The 15,532-nt window shown below is 36.9% G+C and overlaps 1 protein-coding gene across 3 annotated transcripts in view; it reads right to left on the reverse strand.

Moving 5' to 3' along the window:
• Positions 1-15,188, reverse strand: part of TRPM6 (transient receptor potential cation channel subfamily M member 6) — a 72,209-nt gene extending 57,021 nt beyond the window's left edge. For all 3 annotated transcript variants that reach the window (XR_002433501.1, XM_021381199.1, XM_021381198.1), the window contains exons 1-10: positions 15,088-15,188; positions 14,335-14,373; positions 8,998-9,175; positions 8,623-8,836; positions 6,346-6,470; positions 5,403-5,574; positions 4,005-4,179; positions 2,884-3,007; positions 1,994-2,066; positions 1,777-1,877 (exon numbers count right to left, since the gene is read on the reverse strand). Coding sequence is in view for 2 of the 3 variants with exons in the window: in XM_021381199.1 (XP_021236874.1) it covers positions 1,777-1,877; positions 1,994-2,066; positions 2,884-3,007; positions 4,005-4,179; positions 5,403-5,574; positions 6,346-6,470; positions 8,623-8,836; positions 8,998-9,175; positions 14,335-14,373; positions 15,088-15,188 (1,302 nt within the window). In the remaining variant the exon portion in view is untranslated. The remainder of the gene's footprint in view (positions 1-1,776; positions 1,878-1,993; positions 2,067-2,883; positions 3,008-4,004; positions 4,180-5,402; positions 5,575-6,345; positions 6,471-8,622; positions 8,837-8,997; positions 9,176-14,334; positions 14,374-15,087) is intronic.

Raw genomic sequence — 15,532 nt, forward strand, 5'->3', positions numbered from 1 at the left:
CACAGTAAGACTGAAGCATCGCCAGAGGCAATTAACTAAATAAATACAAACAAAGAAAAAAACATGTTATAAAACAGACAGTGAATGAAGATATTGGGAAAAATCAATTCCCTTTATATGGTCCAAATATAATAGCGTATTTGAAAAAAAAATCATTAAGGCAAAAATATGTGCACATACTTGTCTATACACACTTTTTCATCTCTTTCTTTTCATATCTCGTAAAAACAAAAGTCTATGTTACAGAAATACTATTAAGGTTATGCGGTCAATCATTCAAAAGTTATCAAATAATTAATCACCGTGATTAATGGTACAATTACTCATTGCACAATCATACACTATGTTTCCCCACAGGGCTCAGGCTCATTTAGTTCACACAGTGAATGATGCTCACTTAGCAGGCAGCTATTCAACATTTTGATTTAGCCTTATTGTTCCAGGCTTGGAACACCCTATATCATCTGCACACCATTCAAATCCCCAAAAAATAAGTGGGAAAACTCCTCCTTTATTTTTCAGCGAGCACTCAACACCAACTGTTTTTACCATTCTTTTTTTCAAGATTATGTTGTGATCACCAGCACTTCATGGACAGTGAACCAAGCCCAAAGAAGTAACAAATTTAATTCACAGATGCCCAAATATCTCAAGCCTAATATTCACATATTCAGTTCCATACACCACAGGAGTTGTATAAAGAGTGATATAAAGTGTATTGAAAGTGTATAAAGACTAGTGACCTATAAATTCAAGTCTTTTTTTGTGTTAAACAATCAAGTAGGTCAATTAGCACAATATATGTATTCACTGTCCATTACACAAAATTTAGTCTGTAAAGACAAAAAAGTTCTTGGGATGGCACAATTAACATTGTAATTCCTGGAGGGCAAAAGTTGCTTAAAATGTACTTTTGGGAGCTTCAGATGTCACTTCTCTCAGAAAATATTTACTCTTGCAATCAGTGGGAAGTCCCTGCATTCTCAGCATTTCCTAATAGGAGAGGTGTTCCTTAATCATCTTTGTGGCCCCGTGTTGTACTCCCTCCAGTATGTGCATATCTCCTTTGCACTTGGGGGCTCAGAAATGGACACAGCCTAAGTGCAGCCTCAACACTCCTGAGAAGAGTGGAGAGATCACCTTTCTGGATCTGCTAGCAACACTGCCTAACAGAGCTAAAAATACTGTTAGGCCTTAGCTTTCTAAAAGGCAAGGGCTGCTGACTCAAGTTCACCTTAGTGTCTGCTGGGTCTTTTTCTGCAAAGCTGAGCCATGATGCCATGTTAACAACAGTTTTTTCTACCTATCAATACCAGAAAGTATTCCATACTGGTCTTGGGAGACCTCATTTTCTAGATCTAGGAAAATAGAAACAACATTCCTTTGTACCTTATTCTTTCAGAAAAAAAATGTATTTTGGATTACAAAGAAATGTCCATGATCATCAGAGACTGTCAACACAGGCTTGAAAAATACAAATCCAGAAGGACCAGTGAAGCTGTTTGGAAAGGCTAGCAGTGAAAACTATAGGAATTTTAGACGGAATCTCTTTTCTAGGTAAACACTGCATTTGATTCTTCATATGATGCCCCCTGTGGCTGGACACTTTGAAGTTTTAAGGATAATGACTCTCCAAAATCAGAAATGATTACTCCAGAAGACTGACTCCAAGCACCATACTACTCCCCAGCTAAAGCCTGACAAATGCAAAGTATGGAAAATCAATCATCACAACAAAGTGTAAAGACACTGTGAAAAAATAAAACATAAAAGTACCTTCCAGTGTTGCCCATAAACCAATATATGTTTCTTAGCAATATCTAGCTGGTTCCAAGCCAATGCCAAACCCAGTTGATCTGATGCAGACATACTTGTACCTAGGAAACAAGTAAAAAAAACCATCAGTTTGCACAATCAATATTACTCCTTTGCTTTGAAAAGGTAAGCCGACAAGACTGCATGACAGACGAAAACTGTATTTTCAAATAGGTACCTTTCAGGAGTGCAGTTAGAATTGACAAATCAATGTCTTGCTGTTCTTCAGACTCCACATCAAGTATAGTTATCTGTTAGAATTGCAGAAGTACACTATTTGAGGTGTGATTATTTCTTCTTGGCTGCGGTAGATTAAATCAAACACACTTCAACATAAACACTGGCAAAGCCCAGACTAATTTTCCTTTGTTTCAGAAAGGAAATGTACCATTTTGCTTGTAATGCAATAGCATCCAAGACCAACTGCCATCAACCTGCTGCATAATAACACTAGTCTATCTCCTTTCAATTAGCTTTAAAGCTGTGAAATATAAAGATGCAATATGATAAATAAATACTCGGCTTTCAACTAGAGAACAGACACTTCAACAAAGTAAAACAAATAATAACAAAAACAGATTGGATAGTTTCCATTTTAGTAATCACTGTCATTATTCCCAAAACAAATATTTGGCAGCCCTAAATGAGCTCATGAGTCACAAAACATGCCAGCACATTTTGAAAATCCAGATACTCCATGACAAATTCTAGCACAATGCTGTTATGAGTAGAAGAATGGATAGAAACATTTGCAAATTATTAAGAAAACACTACTAAATAATTTTAAAAGTAAGAACTACTTGATCTTTCCTGTGAAAATAGACTCCTAGCCTCAACTAAAATCAGAAAGGCTGTCATTTCATAAACAGCCACTAAGACTTCCAAAGTTAACTAAGCAGCCTCTGTTGGGCTGCCTAAGATACAAATTAGCACAGACTCTTTTGTGTTACTTTTATTTTAGGGATAACATTATTACTTTACAACTGTGGTGTCAGTCCAACAGGGAAAGGGCAAAAAATATAACAGCAGGTGAATGTATTGTAAAGTCAGAGCATGAATTCCACTCACAGACTCTCTGTGCTCCATGCATTCCATCAAAATGTGAAATAGATGACTGGACTGTTTCTGTCCCAGACTAAACATGTTTTGAATCATTATTAAAACCTCCTCCTTCACTTGAGGGTGCAGCTCCCTGAAAGAGATAGACAAGCTGAAATATTTTCAGCTACTTCTCCCCAGCACAAACAACACCTAAGGAAGAGGAGGAAACTGTACTAAGCAGAGATACTTCTCTGCTGTCCTACTCCTTCCTTTGTCCAATAAAAGAAGGCAAAGGTATCCTATAACATCAGTTATTATTCACATAGACATTTGCTCTGATCATATATATTGGAAATAAAAAAGACAGCTAAATTTCAAAGGACTGTCTGTGAATATAGAGCAATCAATCACTGAAATTTTACCAATCATCTCCTTTCTTTCAATAACAATTTATAAATAAATTCAATTCCTTGTTATTTGTTCGTTAATATATCTCTTTTTTTTCCCACAACCATTTTCCCCTTATTTCTCTCTGCTAACTCTTCTGTACATATTCTTCTCTCCTGTTCAAATGACCAGAATTTTTTTTTTAAAGATCAAGAAATATGGAGGGAAAAGAAAGTGAAAAAGTTCTCATTACAACATGTTGGGGAAAAATAGCATACTCAGAAGAGGATATTGAGATAATAAATAAATTATTAGGGCATATATACAATGAACAACTGAAGTTTACTAAGCTGTCATTTTTAATTGGAACAAATCCAGTTCAGTTCTTCAAAAATTAACTTTTATGTAAAAGCCCTTTTGACTTTGAAAAACTTTCACAAAAAATTAATTTGCTACACAAGTTCATATATTTATTTATTTTCATTTTGGATACAAAATTGGCATCAAAGTAGGTTTAATGTAGAGTCTGCAGCCAAGGCTGCACTGGAGGTGACAAAACCATCACAGCAAGAATTACAAATATGGGTTAACACTGGGTTAATCAGGGCCAAACCCAAGGCACATAACTCCTCCTCCTACCTCAGTCTTAGCTGCCTACAGCCACTAACCCCACTCTAGTGGCATTAGAAGCATTAGAAATTATCTCTGTGGTTTGGATATTTTTAGGTCCCTCCCAACATAGCAGATCATGCACTACTCACCCTGTATCACCTGTGTGTTTGTGGGTAAAAGACAGGATATCTGCAGCTCTGCCAGTGCCCTCATAGACCACCACGGGGACAGGTGGGCTGGTCCTTACATACTCCCACACCATTAGAATCACACTGGCATCTCCTTCCACCACCAACCCGACTACAGGTACACCTTGGCCCATTCCTGTTTCAAAACACACCTACCCAGTTACAAATAGGTCTCAGTTGAACGCACAAAAAAAAAAAAAAAAACACATCATCAGGATATAAGATCAGTACTGGGTGGATTATGCGTGGTGGAGTCTCATAGCAAGTATGTAGCTCAACAGAGAGGAAATCATGTCTCCAACAACCCTAGTTTGACTTAATTTTTCTAAGATTGACTTTCACAGTACACAGTGACAGTGTTTTAAAGGTGATCCATACCCTTTTTGTTACCTGAACATACAGAAAAGTAGTTAGGTACTTTTTTTTAAGGATTTTCTCAAGCTGTAGACCAGTAGGGTATTCTTAATAATCTAAAACAAATTTCAAGTAAGATGCAATAGAAATAATTTTTTTTTAAAAATAGAAATTCTGACTTATAATTTCTCTTAATGTGAAAAAATGTCAGAAACTGACATAGAAGCTCTAAATACAAAAACATTAAAAACTGAGTTAGACTCTAAATACTATATTGCAAGCAGATAAAGAAAACAAGGATTCAATATCATAATTCAGCTAACGTTTTTAACATACTTCAAGATTTAAATCACTGCGTAAGAATGAATATCCACAAATGACTTATACAATATAGCACATAAAAAGAAATACTTATCTATGTAATAAATATTTCCTTGATTATTTCTATACTACAATTCAATTACTGCATAGGCAAACAATGGAATTTATACAATGTGAGAAACAGAAACACTGGATATAAGTATTCCTTTTGCAACCAGTCTTTGCCTCTGAACATGGAGAGGTCACAGTGATAGACAACTGATGAGGATAAAAGTAACAAATGAATGCGTTCTATCCATCTGGCAAAACTCCCTCGTGCGTATATAGAGACTATGCAAAACTGGGCATGGTGAGCAAATACTCAATACATACTGTGAACAAATGATGTGTTAATTTCAATGCATAATGATTCATGAGAACGCTGTTCTTTTCATTTTTTCTGATATTCAGAATTTGAGAAACTTGCACTGGGCAGCTGTCAACCTCAGTGAAATCCATCAGAAATGAATTATAGAATTGTTTACATTGGAGAAGACCTTTATGATCAGTTTAACACGAATGGTTGCACCATTAAACCATGTTCCTAAGCATCACACCCAAGAGAAGATGATAGGAAATGTCAAGTACCACCATGACTTTTTAGACAGGGTTTTCTGTGAGAAAGCTGACCACGACAATACTTACTTGTGTGTATTTTTTGAAGGGATAAATACTTCTCCAAATTCCTCCTCAGCATCATTTCATTCCCATACTTGCCCACTGTCCCATCATCTGCCATTAGAAAATGAGAATGCATGCTGTTGAGGGTACTTAGTTTGCTGAGAGGATTACCAATAGTCTGGTACAGGCAAACTACCTATAAAAACCAAAATAAAAAGTTATTCACAGAAACCAGCAAAATATCACAAGGCATGTTGCCTCATTTGTATGTATTTCTTCATCAAATCATAGTCTAAAGAAAGTCTCTATCACGCTTTTTGTTGCTCAAGTGTCAAGTCAAGACCATTTAATATGATCTTAACAGCAACATTATTTATAGTCAGAAATCACTTCTGATTAGGCAGGCTTGCAGTCCTTATGAAGAGCTACTGACAACCTTTCTTTGCAATAGTTGAAACACAATGGCACTTTCTTCCTGAGTGTATTTCCAATAAAAACATGTAAGCTACCATTTATAAGGAATGATTTTGCCTTACTTGTCAAATGTCTTTAAACAGTAATATAGACTGCGTCCTCACACTGGCAATTACTTAAAATTCTGATTTATGAATAAAAATCGCACACGTTAATAGCCTGTTTGTATATACAATTAACCCTACAGCTTATCCTAAATCACAGGAATATAGAAATACATAATTTGCATCCACAAGACAAATACCTAATTAATTGCAATTTTTTTGAAAGGAATGGCAATTTCCTATAAGAAATTCCTATAAGAACTTCCTATAAGAAATTTCCTATTCCTCAACATGCCACAGAATTCTGCTCCTGAGAAAAACCTAAATCTCTGCAGCTAAGAAAAAATATCAAACTAGTGAAATGAAGCAAACACAAAATGAAGTACGCAAGAAAGCTAAAGCATTGCTCAAACATGAAGGCTTTTATTATTAAAATGCATCAAACTCACATCTTTCCCAATGAGATCCCTCTGGTTCTCAATGATACCCCATGGGGGGATCCCAACAGCACAGATTTTTCTCAGGTATGGTGAGGCACGGCCTTTCAGTGCATCCCCCACATGTCTCGACACTCCTAAACAGATAATTAACCATAATTTTAATTCTGTATTTGCGACTTGCTACAGGACAATAACTGAAGGAGTTCCCACTCTGTAGGAGAGCTGCTCTGAAAGTAATGCCTCCTATTTTGTTATGTTGGCCCACAATGTCAGAGGTGGATGTTAGTGGTATAGCAGTAGAGATTGAACCTTCCCACCAATATTCTTTACAGTCTTGTTGCCATGAGACAGATGGCAGCAGAGGGTCAGTCTTACCAAATGGCATTCGACATCACTGAACTCCTCCATACAAAGCACTGAATTCCTCCATGCAAAAAAAAAATGGCACCCACTGACATTCAACAATGCTTACTGAAAGCTCTCCTTACTGGAGACCAACCAGTGAATGTCAGCACAGTGAGGTGGTGAGTGGTGCATTTTAACAGTGCCAACAGCAACATGAAAGACAAGTCATGTTATGGATGGCCATGCACAGCGGTCATACCACAAAATGAAGAGCATCCTGATCAGCTCATCCATACAAATCAGTGGATTACAACCAGGAAACTGTGTACAGAACTGAATATTGGCTTCAATGCATGGGAAACAATGGTGGCAATGTTGGAATATGGCAAGGTTTGCACCAGGTGCTCACAGAGGAATAGAAAGAACACCATACACAAGTTTGTCAGGACCTACCGAACCAATACTGTGCTGAAGGTAACCATTTGCTGGATCACATCATTACCAGTGATGAGACGTCATGTCACCACTATGAGCTTGAGTCCAAACAGCAGTCCATGAAGTGGCAACATGTGAATTCACCATCAAAGTAAAAGTTCAAGACACAGCCCTCAACAGATAAAGTGATGTGTACTGTCTTTTGGGATTAGAAAGGGTGATAAACCCTGGAACTCAGATAAACCATCCACTCTGACTGCTGTCATCACAATGTTGTGTAATCTGAAGGCTCAGCTTCATTCAGACCCAGGCCAGAAAAGAAGACAATCTTTCTCTTGCAACATGATAATACCAGGCTCCATACCAGTTTGTAGACTGTGGAGCATATTGCCAATCTTGGCTGGACTGTCCTACCACACCCTCCCTTATAGCCCGGATTTGGCACTTTCTGACTTCCATCTATTCAGGCCAATGAAAGACAGACTGCACAGGCAACACTTTCCTAGCAATGACATTGCCATAGCAGCTGTGAAACAGTAGCTGACATTAATTGATGCAGATTGTTATGAGTGCGGCATGCAGGCTCTTGTTCATCACTGGCAAAAATGCATAGCTGATGGTGATAACTATGTTGAAAAACAGTGTTCTGTAGCTGAGAATTTCCTCTATCAAACAGTGTTATTCTGCTCTTTGTATCCGCTGTAGTTTCCATGGAAATAAATAGGAAGAATTACTTTCAGAGCAAACTACATATTATATTCTGTGGTTATATTTTAACCAGAAATAAACCATCCTCCCTGTTTATATACTTGATGTGCACTGCAATAATTGCAAGGCTCAAATGTAATGACTCAATGCTTCAAACTCAAATTTTTAGTTAATAATACCCATCTACATGCTAACGGCACTTCCTACCTAATCATAAAAATTTCATTACTTACATACAGGGTGGTTCCCCTGTAAAGGTCACTGGACTGAATAAAAGATACAGAAGTAAAATTATTTCAGTTCTGTGGCTGACCAACCGTCTCAGTTTTTGAGAGGATAATAGGCTAATAAATTCTTTGTAAGGATTATCGTAAATCAAAACTTTCCCAGAGAAAAAAACAGAAGTTAAATATAGATTTGAAATGTTTCAAAAATACTGCTCACAGTTGTCAGAAACTAAATATTTTAATGAAGCAGGTAAAACTGACTGCAAGCAAGTTCTTGTTATCTACTGTCAGTTGGCACTGTGTTTCTGCTACTTGTAGAATACACTGCTGCTTAATAATAAATAAATAATTAAAAAATCAGAACACCTGTCAACAGCAAAGGCATACATTGTTAGTCTTTGAAATATGCAATGTTTCTAAAACAAAAATGTTTTACTCTGTAAAAAAAAATACCACAAATTATAAAACTAACAATTTCATTATATTTGCCCCAAACATACACATTTATACACTTATACACACAGAAAGAACACCAGAGGAAGACTGAAACAAATAAGAAGAATTACACTACCTCTGTTGATGCCTTCAGTAATTATCCATGCTCCTGTAGTCTCAGCAGCCTTCACCAGTCCTTTGTTGAAAACCTGCTTGACCTTTGAGGGAAGTCTGAAATTTTCAGTGCCTCCATGAACAGAGATGACTAGCTTTGGCAACTCCATCTGCCATTCATTAACCATCAGGTGCAACAGCTGATCCAAACTGCTATCGTAAGAGAGTCTAATATACTGGAAGAAATAATCATAGATAAAATAAACATGGATCCTCCCGCTCTCTTAAAACAAACTAGCCTATTGTCACCCACTTTTTGCCCTTCTTCCACAAGAATTATAAAAAGAAGGCAGACAAACAAACCCAGCAATCAATAGGAATCAAATTACACACAAACCTTGGCATGGTAAGTGTGATCTCCATCTTGAAAATTTATTGTACCAAATGCATCTGTTGGACTTGTCCTTGTGTGTTTTTGCACAGACCATTCTTCATCTCTCTGCAGGGCAGTCTGATAGACAGGCCAGCTACAGTCTGCTCCTGAGTGATCTCCAATCAGCCTTCCACAGCAACATCTCACATTAAAAATAAAATAATAAAACAATTATATATTATATACACTTGTGCACAGATCTACAGTCTTCACCAGAGTAGCCCAAACACTCTTCTGCAAAGAAGGATATTGTAGTATTCTGACACTGAGTAAAATAAAAGTGAACTCAGCTAAAATATCTCAGTGATGGTAAAATGACACAGAATTAAATAATAAAAATGTTTTGCTGGATACATTATTTGTTCTCCTCCGGAAGAACACTGACAACAGTTTACCCACAAGTTAATTCTGATCCAAGCAATGCAGCTCAGATTTACTGGTGTCTTATGTAAGATTTCAGAGGAATGTCTTAGAACATTGAAATTCGCTGTAGTTATTACAACAGGTTATTCTAGGTGCTAAAGAAAGATCTAGGAGCTACAGTCATGAATGCAAATGAGAGCAGCAACTCTCCATCTAAAGAGACCTCTAGACTAACTCCTGGACACCAGCAAAGTGAATATTGAAAATTCAATGTTAAGGGAACTATAACAGAAGCTCAGTTAGCATTTAAGATTTGCAACAGGATGAATAACTCAGACTCTAAATTCAATCAGTAATACTGTCATATAGACTTCAACAGGCTCCAACCTGTTCTAAAGGATTAAATTTGATATATTTATAGTGACATATGACACTCCAATTTTCTTTTAGACATTTCAGACGTTAACATACTGCTAGTAGCAGAGAAAAAGAGAAAAAAGCAAACAAACAGGGAATAGAACAGGAGGCACAGGAACTGCTGAAACAAACTAATCATCTATAAACCTTATTCTGATGAGCCTGAAAGCAAAATTCATGGTAATTTTGTTTCCTCATAGAAAGTCCAGGTCAAGGCTCATGACCTATACAAAAGTATCCAGCTGGAGCTTGACAAATAAGCCAAGTCTCCCACAGGTATGCAATCAAATAGCTATTATAGGAAACTGAGGGTTCAACACAAATGAAAGAGCATTACTGACATTTTAAGTGCTGTCAAATAGCACGTGGACTCAGACTTCACTCAGAGTTGCTATACAGGCACACATGTTTTAAAAGCATTTCAGAGCAACGTAGCTACAAAGGGAAGCAGCTTTGGACAACATTTGCCTATAAAGAACATGAAGCCAGTGAGCATTTGCTCACAGCCCTCTGCATGTAATTTAAAGGAAGGACAAGAAAAAGAGGTATTTTTGATTATATTATTGGTCTTTAGAGGATAAATTTCCTTACAGCTGAGGTATTAGCCTCCCTGCTCCAATTTTTTTTTTTTTTTTTTTCTGGGAACTCCAGGGTAACAGCAAAATATCCATAAGAAATATCCTTTAGAGAAAAGGTGAGTAAGTCTGTGGATACCCTATCATCTTTTGGTCCTGAAAATATCTTGCAGCCACCATACTGCTCCTACAGTGGTCTCACTAAAACAAATTCTTTTATCCAGGATTCTTTCTGGAAGACAGTAAAACAAAAGCAGACTCAACTAAATAGTGCATTAACTTCCATTATTTACTTATACACCATATTACACAATCTGACTCAGCAAATGCCAGTGCTTGGAAGAACAGCACTGAAAAGTATTCAGACTTATTAGCAGTGGATTACATTTTCTAAAGTCTGAATTAGTTTCAGACCACAGAGTAAATCACCATAAAATAAGAAAACAGGATGACTGTCCCACATGTTACTGTTCCATACAGGGAGCAATCATGTCAGTGGCCCTTAGAGCAGCAAAAGCAAGAGCAACCTTACTTTTTAAATCAGAAATCCTATGGAAAGCAACCAGCTGACATAACAAATAACTACATTAACCTTGAAATTGACAGTCCCAATGAACATTGAGCAATTTTCATCATTAGCAGTATTTTCATTGCATATTTAACATTTAAATGCAAATACGTCCACAGGTGAGCTGCACTCAGAACAGTTCAAATACACTGTGCAGACAGCGAAGGAACTGCACGTGGACCTAACACATGCACTAATGGGTATGTGCACCTGTTTTTATCTTGGAGATAGTCACAACAAGAGGTATGAACTAAAAAGAACTGGTATTTCCCAAACAGCTCATGCTCCACCCCAAGTTGGCATGCTCAGTCTCTGGAGCCAAATAGGAGGAATGGACAAAGTGCTAAGGCCTCCCTGATATGGGAGGTGAAAAGCCATGATCAAGAGACTATAAAGGGTGAGGAAACTAAAACACATTACACACACCCGTTTGGCTTTGTTTTGCTTTTCCATAAACTTCTGTGCTCTGTGCCTGGTAAGGGGGCTTGAGGAGGAGAGGAGCTAAAAGCCAAGGATGGTGGTCGAGCCAGGTATTGCTTTGGAGCACTGGAGCCACACGTCTCTAGGACCTGCTGCGCTGCACCCCAGGGTGCTGATGGAGCTGGCTGATGCCTTTGTACATTTCTTAATGCCTAGATCAGTTTTCCCAAAGTTCCATCCATCCCAGCTTTGAACACTGCCAGGAATGGAGCATCCACAGCTTCCCCGTGCAAGCTGTTCCAGGGCTTAATTACCCTCACAGTGAAGAATTTTTTCCTACTGTCTAATCTAAATCTGTCCTCTATCACTTTAAAACCATTACTGCTCAGTTCTATCACTACACTCCCTGATAAAGAATCTTTTCATTTCTCCTGTAGGATCCCTAGTACTTAATGCCAGTAATGACATCTCTCTGGAGCCTTCTCTTCTCCAGACTAAACAATCCCAGCCCCATCAGCCTCTCTTTGTAGAAGAGGTGCCTCAGTCATCTGATCATCCCTGTGGCCCTTCTCACATCTCACTCCAGCAGGTCCATGCTGGGATCCCAGATCTGAGTGAAGTACTCTAAGTGGGGTCTCACAAGCAAGTACAGTGGGATAATCACTTCCCTCAACTTGCTGGTCATGCTTCTTTTGATGCAGCCCACAATATGACTAGGCATAAATGTGCCTAAAAGGTCAGATAGAGACAACTTGTGAAAGCATCTCAAATGTGCAAGGATCTAGAAGTACCACATTCCTGAATACTCACAGTGAGACTGGTCTAGGTGCTGTCTGGCATGTGTTTTTGAACACTTACAGAACAGTGAATAGAGGTAATTTCAACACACCAGAGAAGCAAAAAGTTTCTCAAATTTCATTAGGAACTACTTAACAGAGTTATTCTACTTAGTATTAGCAAATACTTGCATAATCCCATCATAAACAGTTTGCAAACCTTGGAAGTTCTCTGCAAATAAGAAACCACTAAAAGATTTCAATTGCCTATGATACTGTGATATTGGGTCAAATTAGATTAGGTAACAAGTTCATTCACGTCAATTTTGGACTATGTGGAAAATTACAGATCTCATGCTGACTTCACAGCAGATCTAATGAATACAATATAAGCAATTATAATGCTCAGGTAAAATGATTTCTCCTTGTTAGGATAAGGAAAATTCATCTACAATAGAGCTCTGAGTGTGATTTAAGATACAGAAGTAGAAAAGAACGTTTAACATTTGAGGAATTGTACTTGCAAATAATAGCTGGCTGAAATAAACATCAGACAACTCTACATATTCTGCAGATACAGAAAGAAGGACATACATGATTCACAGGAAAATGCTCACCAAATAGTAAAAGAAACAAATAAAAGATGAAAAAAAAAAAAAAAGAAAAATCCAAAGGTACAAGATTTCATTACAGAGAAGCCTGAAAGAGAAAAATTAACACACTTTATGGGGTGCACACTTTCAGCTTCTCTTCCTTCTTTTCCTGATGTAGTACTGGCATTCATGCAACTGAACAGTGTTTCACTAGAAGACTGATCTGATGGAAAGTTTTTCTTTTTTTTTCTTTTTTTCCCCCAGGTTAGTTATCATACCAATGAGCTTCTTATATCAGCTAACAACATGGTCACAATGAGAGGGGAGATGGCACAGAACTGCAGAACTGCAGAGGTATTAACTTAAATCAGATTAAACCATGAAACTATAACCTAAGTACTCTTTTACTTAGCTGACCTAGCTGTAAAGGAATAAGCACAACTTAACTTCAGTTTGAAGCACAAGTTAACTTCAGCTTGCATACACACCAAAGTATCAGCAAATTAGCAGGAAGCAATAAAATCTTTACAGCATTTCTGGTTCTAGAACATTTGCAAAAATCTTAGGATCTCTTTTTTTCTGCTCTCAAGCAACCATTCTTTTTGCACAGACTATTCGCTTTAGTTTTAAAACCAATGCTGTTCTGCATATTAATCATTTTCAGCAATGTGATTCACAGAAGTAATTTATTTTCTTTTTAGAAAGTGTAATTCTTGTTTCACATAAGTCTTAGAAGTGAAACAAACACTGGAATAGAGTAGAATAGAGTACTTTAGTTCCATTAGAAAGGACCTTCAAAGATAATCTAGTCCAGCTGCAAAATGTTAAATGTAACATAAAAAAGCAAATTTTCTTGCTTATGCAGATGACAGGACCAATTTTCACCAGTTTGCTAGTCCTCAGTTACTGGACACTCATTGTTTTCTGGTGCTTCAGCTTTCAAAAGCCCTTAATATAAAATAAATGCAAAGAAAAGTTAAATTTTTATCCTAGTAACTTTTCTTTATTATCACAAACATACAATATCAAAAGGTGTTTGGGGACAGCAGCTGAACAAATAATCTTGAATGGAAATCAACTACTTAATATAAGCTACAAATACTAGCTGCTTGAAAAATATACACATCAGCTAAAAGCACCAGAATAAGGTAATTTTTGTTACTTGTTGAAAGCGCGGATGCCCAGTGCAGAATAGATGAAAAAAGCCTTCAGAAAATCCATCACTGGGGATGTTGCCATTGCCCTCTTCTCTTTTTATTTCGTTTCTCCGCTTTTCCTGATTCTTACTGTTTCCAATTGCCTTCTTCTCTCTCTCCTTGTATAACCCAGGATACAGACTGAACCCCAAGATAAATTCATTTACAGAAGTTATTTGCATAAAATTCTCTACTGCAAGTAAGTTAAAGTTTATCATACAATTTATGTTATGTGGGTTTATGGTAAACTTTCCCCCCAGACCCTTAGAAATGGTGTTTTGACACTGTAAGAGGAAGGATTTTTTTGTTGTTGCTTCTTCCTAGAGCAGGAATGTCCATTGCTAGCTTTAAGTCATTACAAAAATCATATATAAACTATTTTTGCACTTTTACCTGATTAAATTCTGGCACACCTGGCATCCTGCAGGACATCTGTGATAAAGATAAATAATTAATATATGCATGTACAAAAGAAAACATCTGTAATAGCACTCATAAAATATCAATCTGTGACATAATTCTTACCAGCAGAATTAAAGGCTGTCTTCTTCTGCATTAACCACCAGAAGAACTACTAGATAATTTCAGTGATTTGGTTTGCAAGTTACATCTCAAAATATATATTCAACCTGCATTTCAAAGATGAGTTCTCCATTGTCTATGCAATTCATGTGTTCAACACAACATAATACAAATTACAAGTTCACATCCTCAAAATATGACTTTTCTGAGTATATTTAGGCAACACCTTCCATTAGATACAGTCTGGAGTGTCAAATCATGTTTTCCTCTCAGTTCCTGAAAAATAGCTTAAGAGTTTGATCTTTGCCTTACTCTTTTCACACTCTATGTTCAATATCAGAAGCATGCCGCTTTTTTCACTTTCATTTGGATAACATAACACAGTTTTGGTTATTGGACTGATAGCAGGATGTCCAGGAAGGCATGGAAGGTTAATTGTTTATTATTTCTAATTCAAATGAGCAGCAACATTAAAAATGCACTGGTGAGAGAACCTATGAAAGTCACCAACTGTAGCATTGTAAAGATGAAAAGAATTGCATCCAAACTTCACAAAACAACCATAAAAGTACACTTTGATTCTTTCTAAACGTAACTGAAAGAAAACGAAAGTCACTGTTTTACCTGTGAGGATCTTTTAAATAGGGAATAATGTTTGCACATTCTCTTTTACTGAACACTTCCTCTATCCAAGATCTGGGGGTCTGGAAAGACATTTCAAACATAATTATACTCCGTAACTTTAGAATACAAACCAAAAAATTGCATTACAAAGTTTAGGCTGCTGTACATGACCAGTTCTGAATGATTCCCATCACAATGCTAGATGAAACCAGATGCTATTAGCTGAAACTACAGCTCTGAATTGTCCTAGCCCTTCACTGCCAAGCTTTTTTTCATGGAAATAGGAATTCTAAAATATATCCCAATTCCTCAGTAATAAACATGAAAATGATTTAGAGGATCACATACATGTTAATGAAAGTATTGCACATTCCTTCTGATAGAAGACTACCAAATAACAATATTACTAAACCCGATGATGTGCAAAAAGGCATTATTTCATTTT

Source organism: Numida meleagris, chromosome Z (genome assembly GCF_002078875.1).
Source record: "Numida meleagris isolate 19003 breed g44 Domestic line chromosome Z, NumMel1.0, whole genome shotgun sequence".
Lineage (NCBI taxonomy): Eukaryota > Metazoa > Chordata > Aves > Galliformes > Numididae > Numida > Numida meleagris.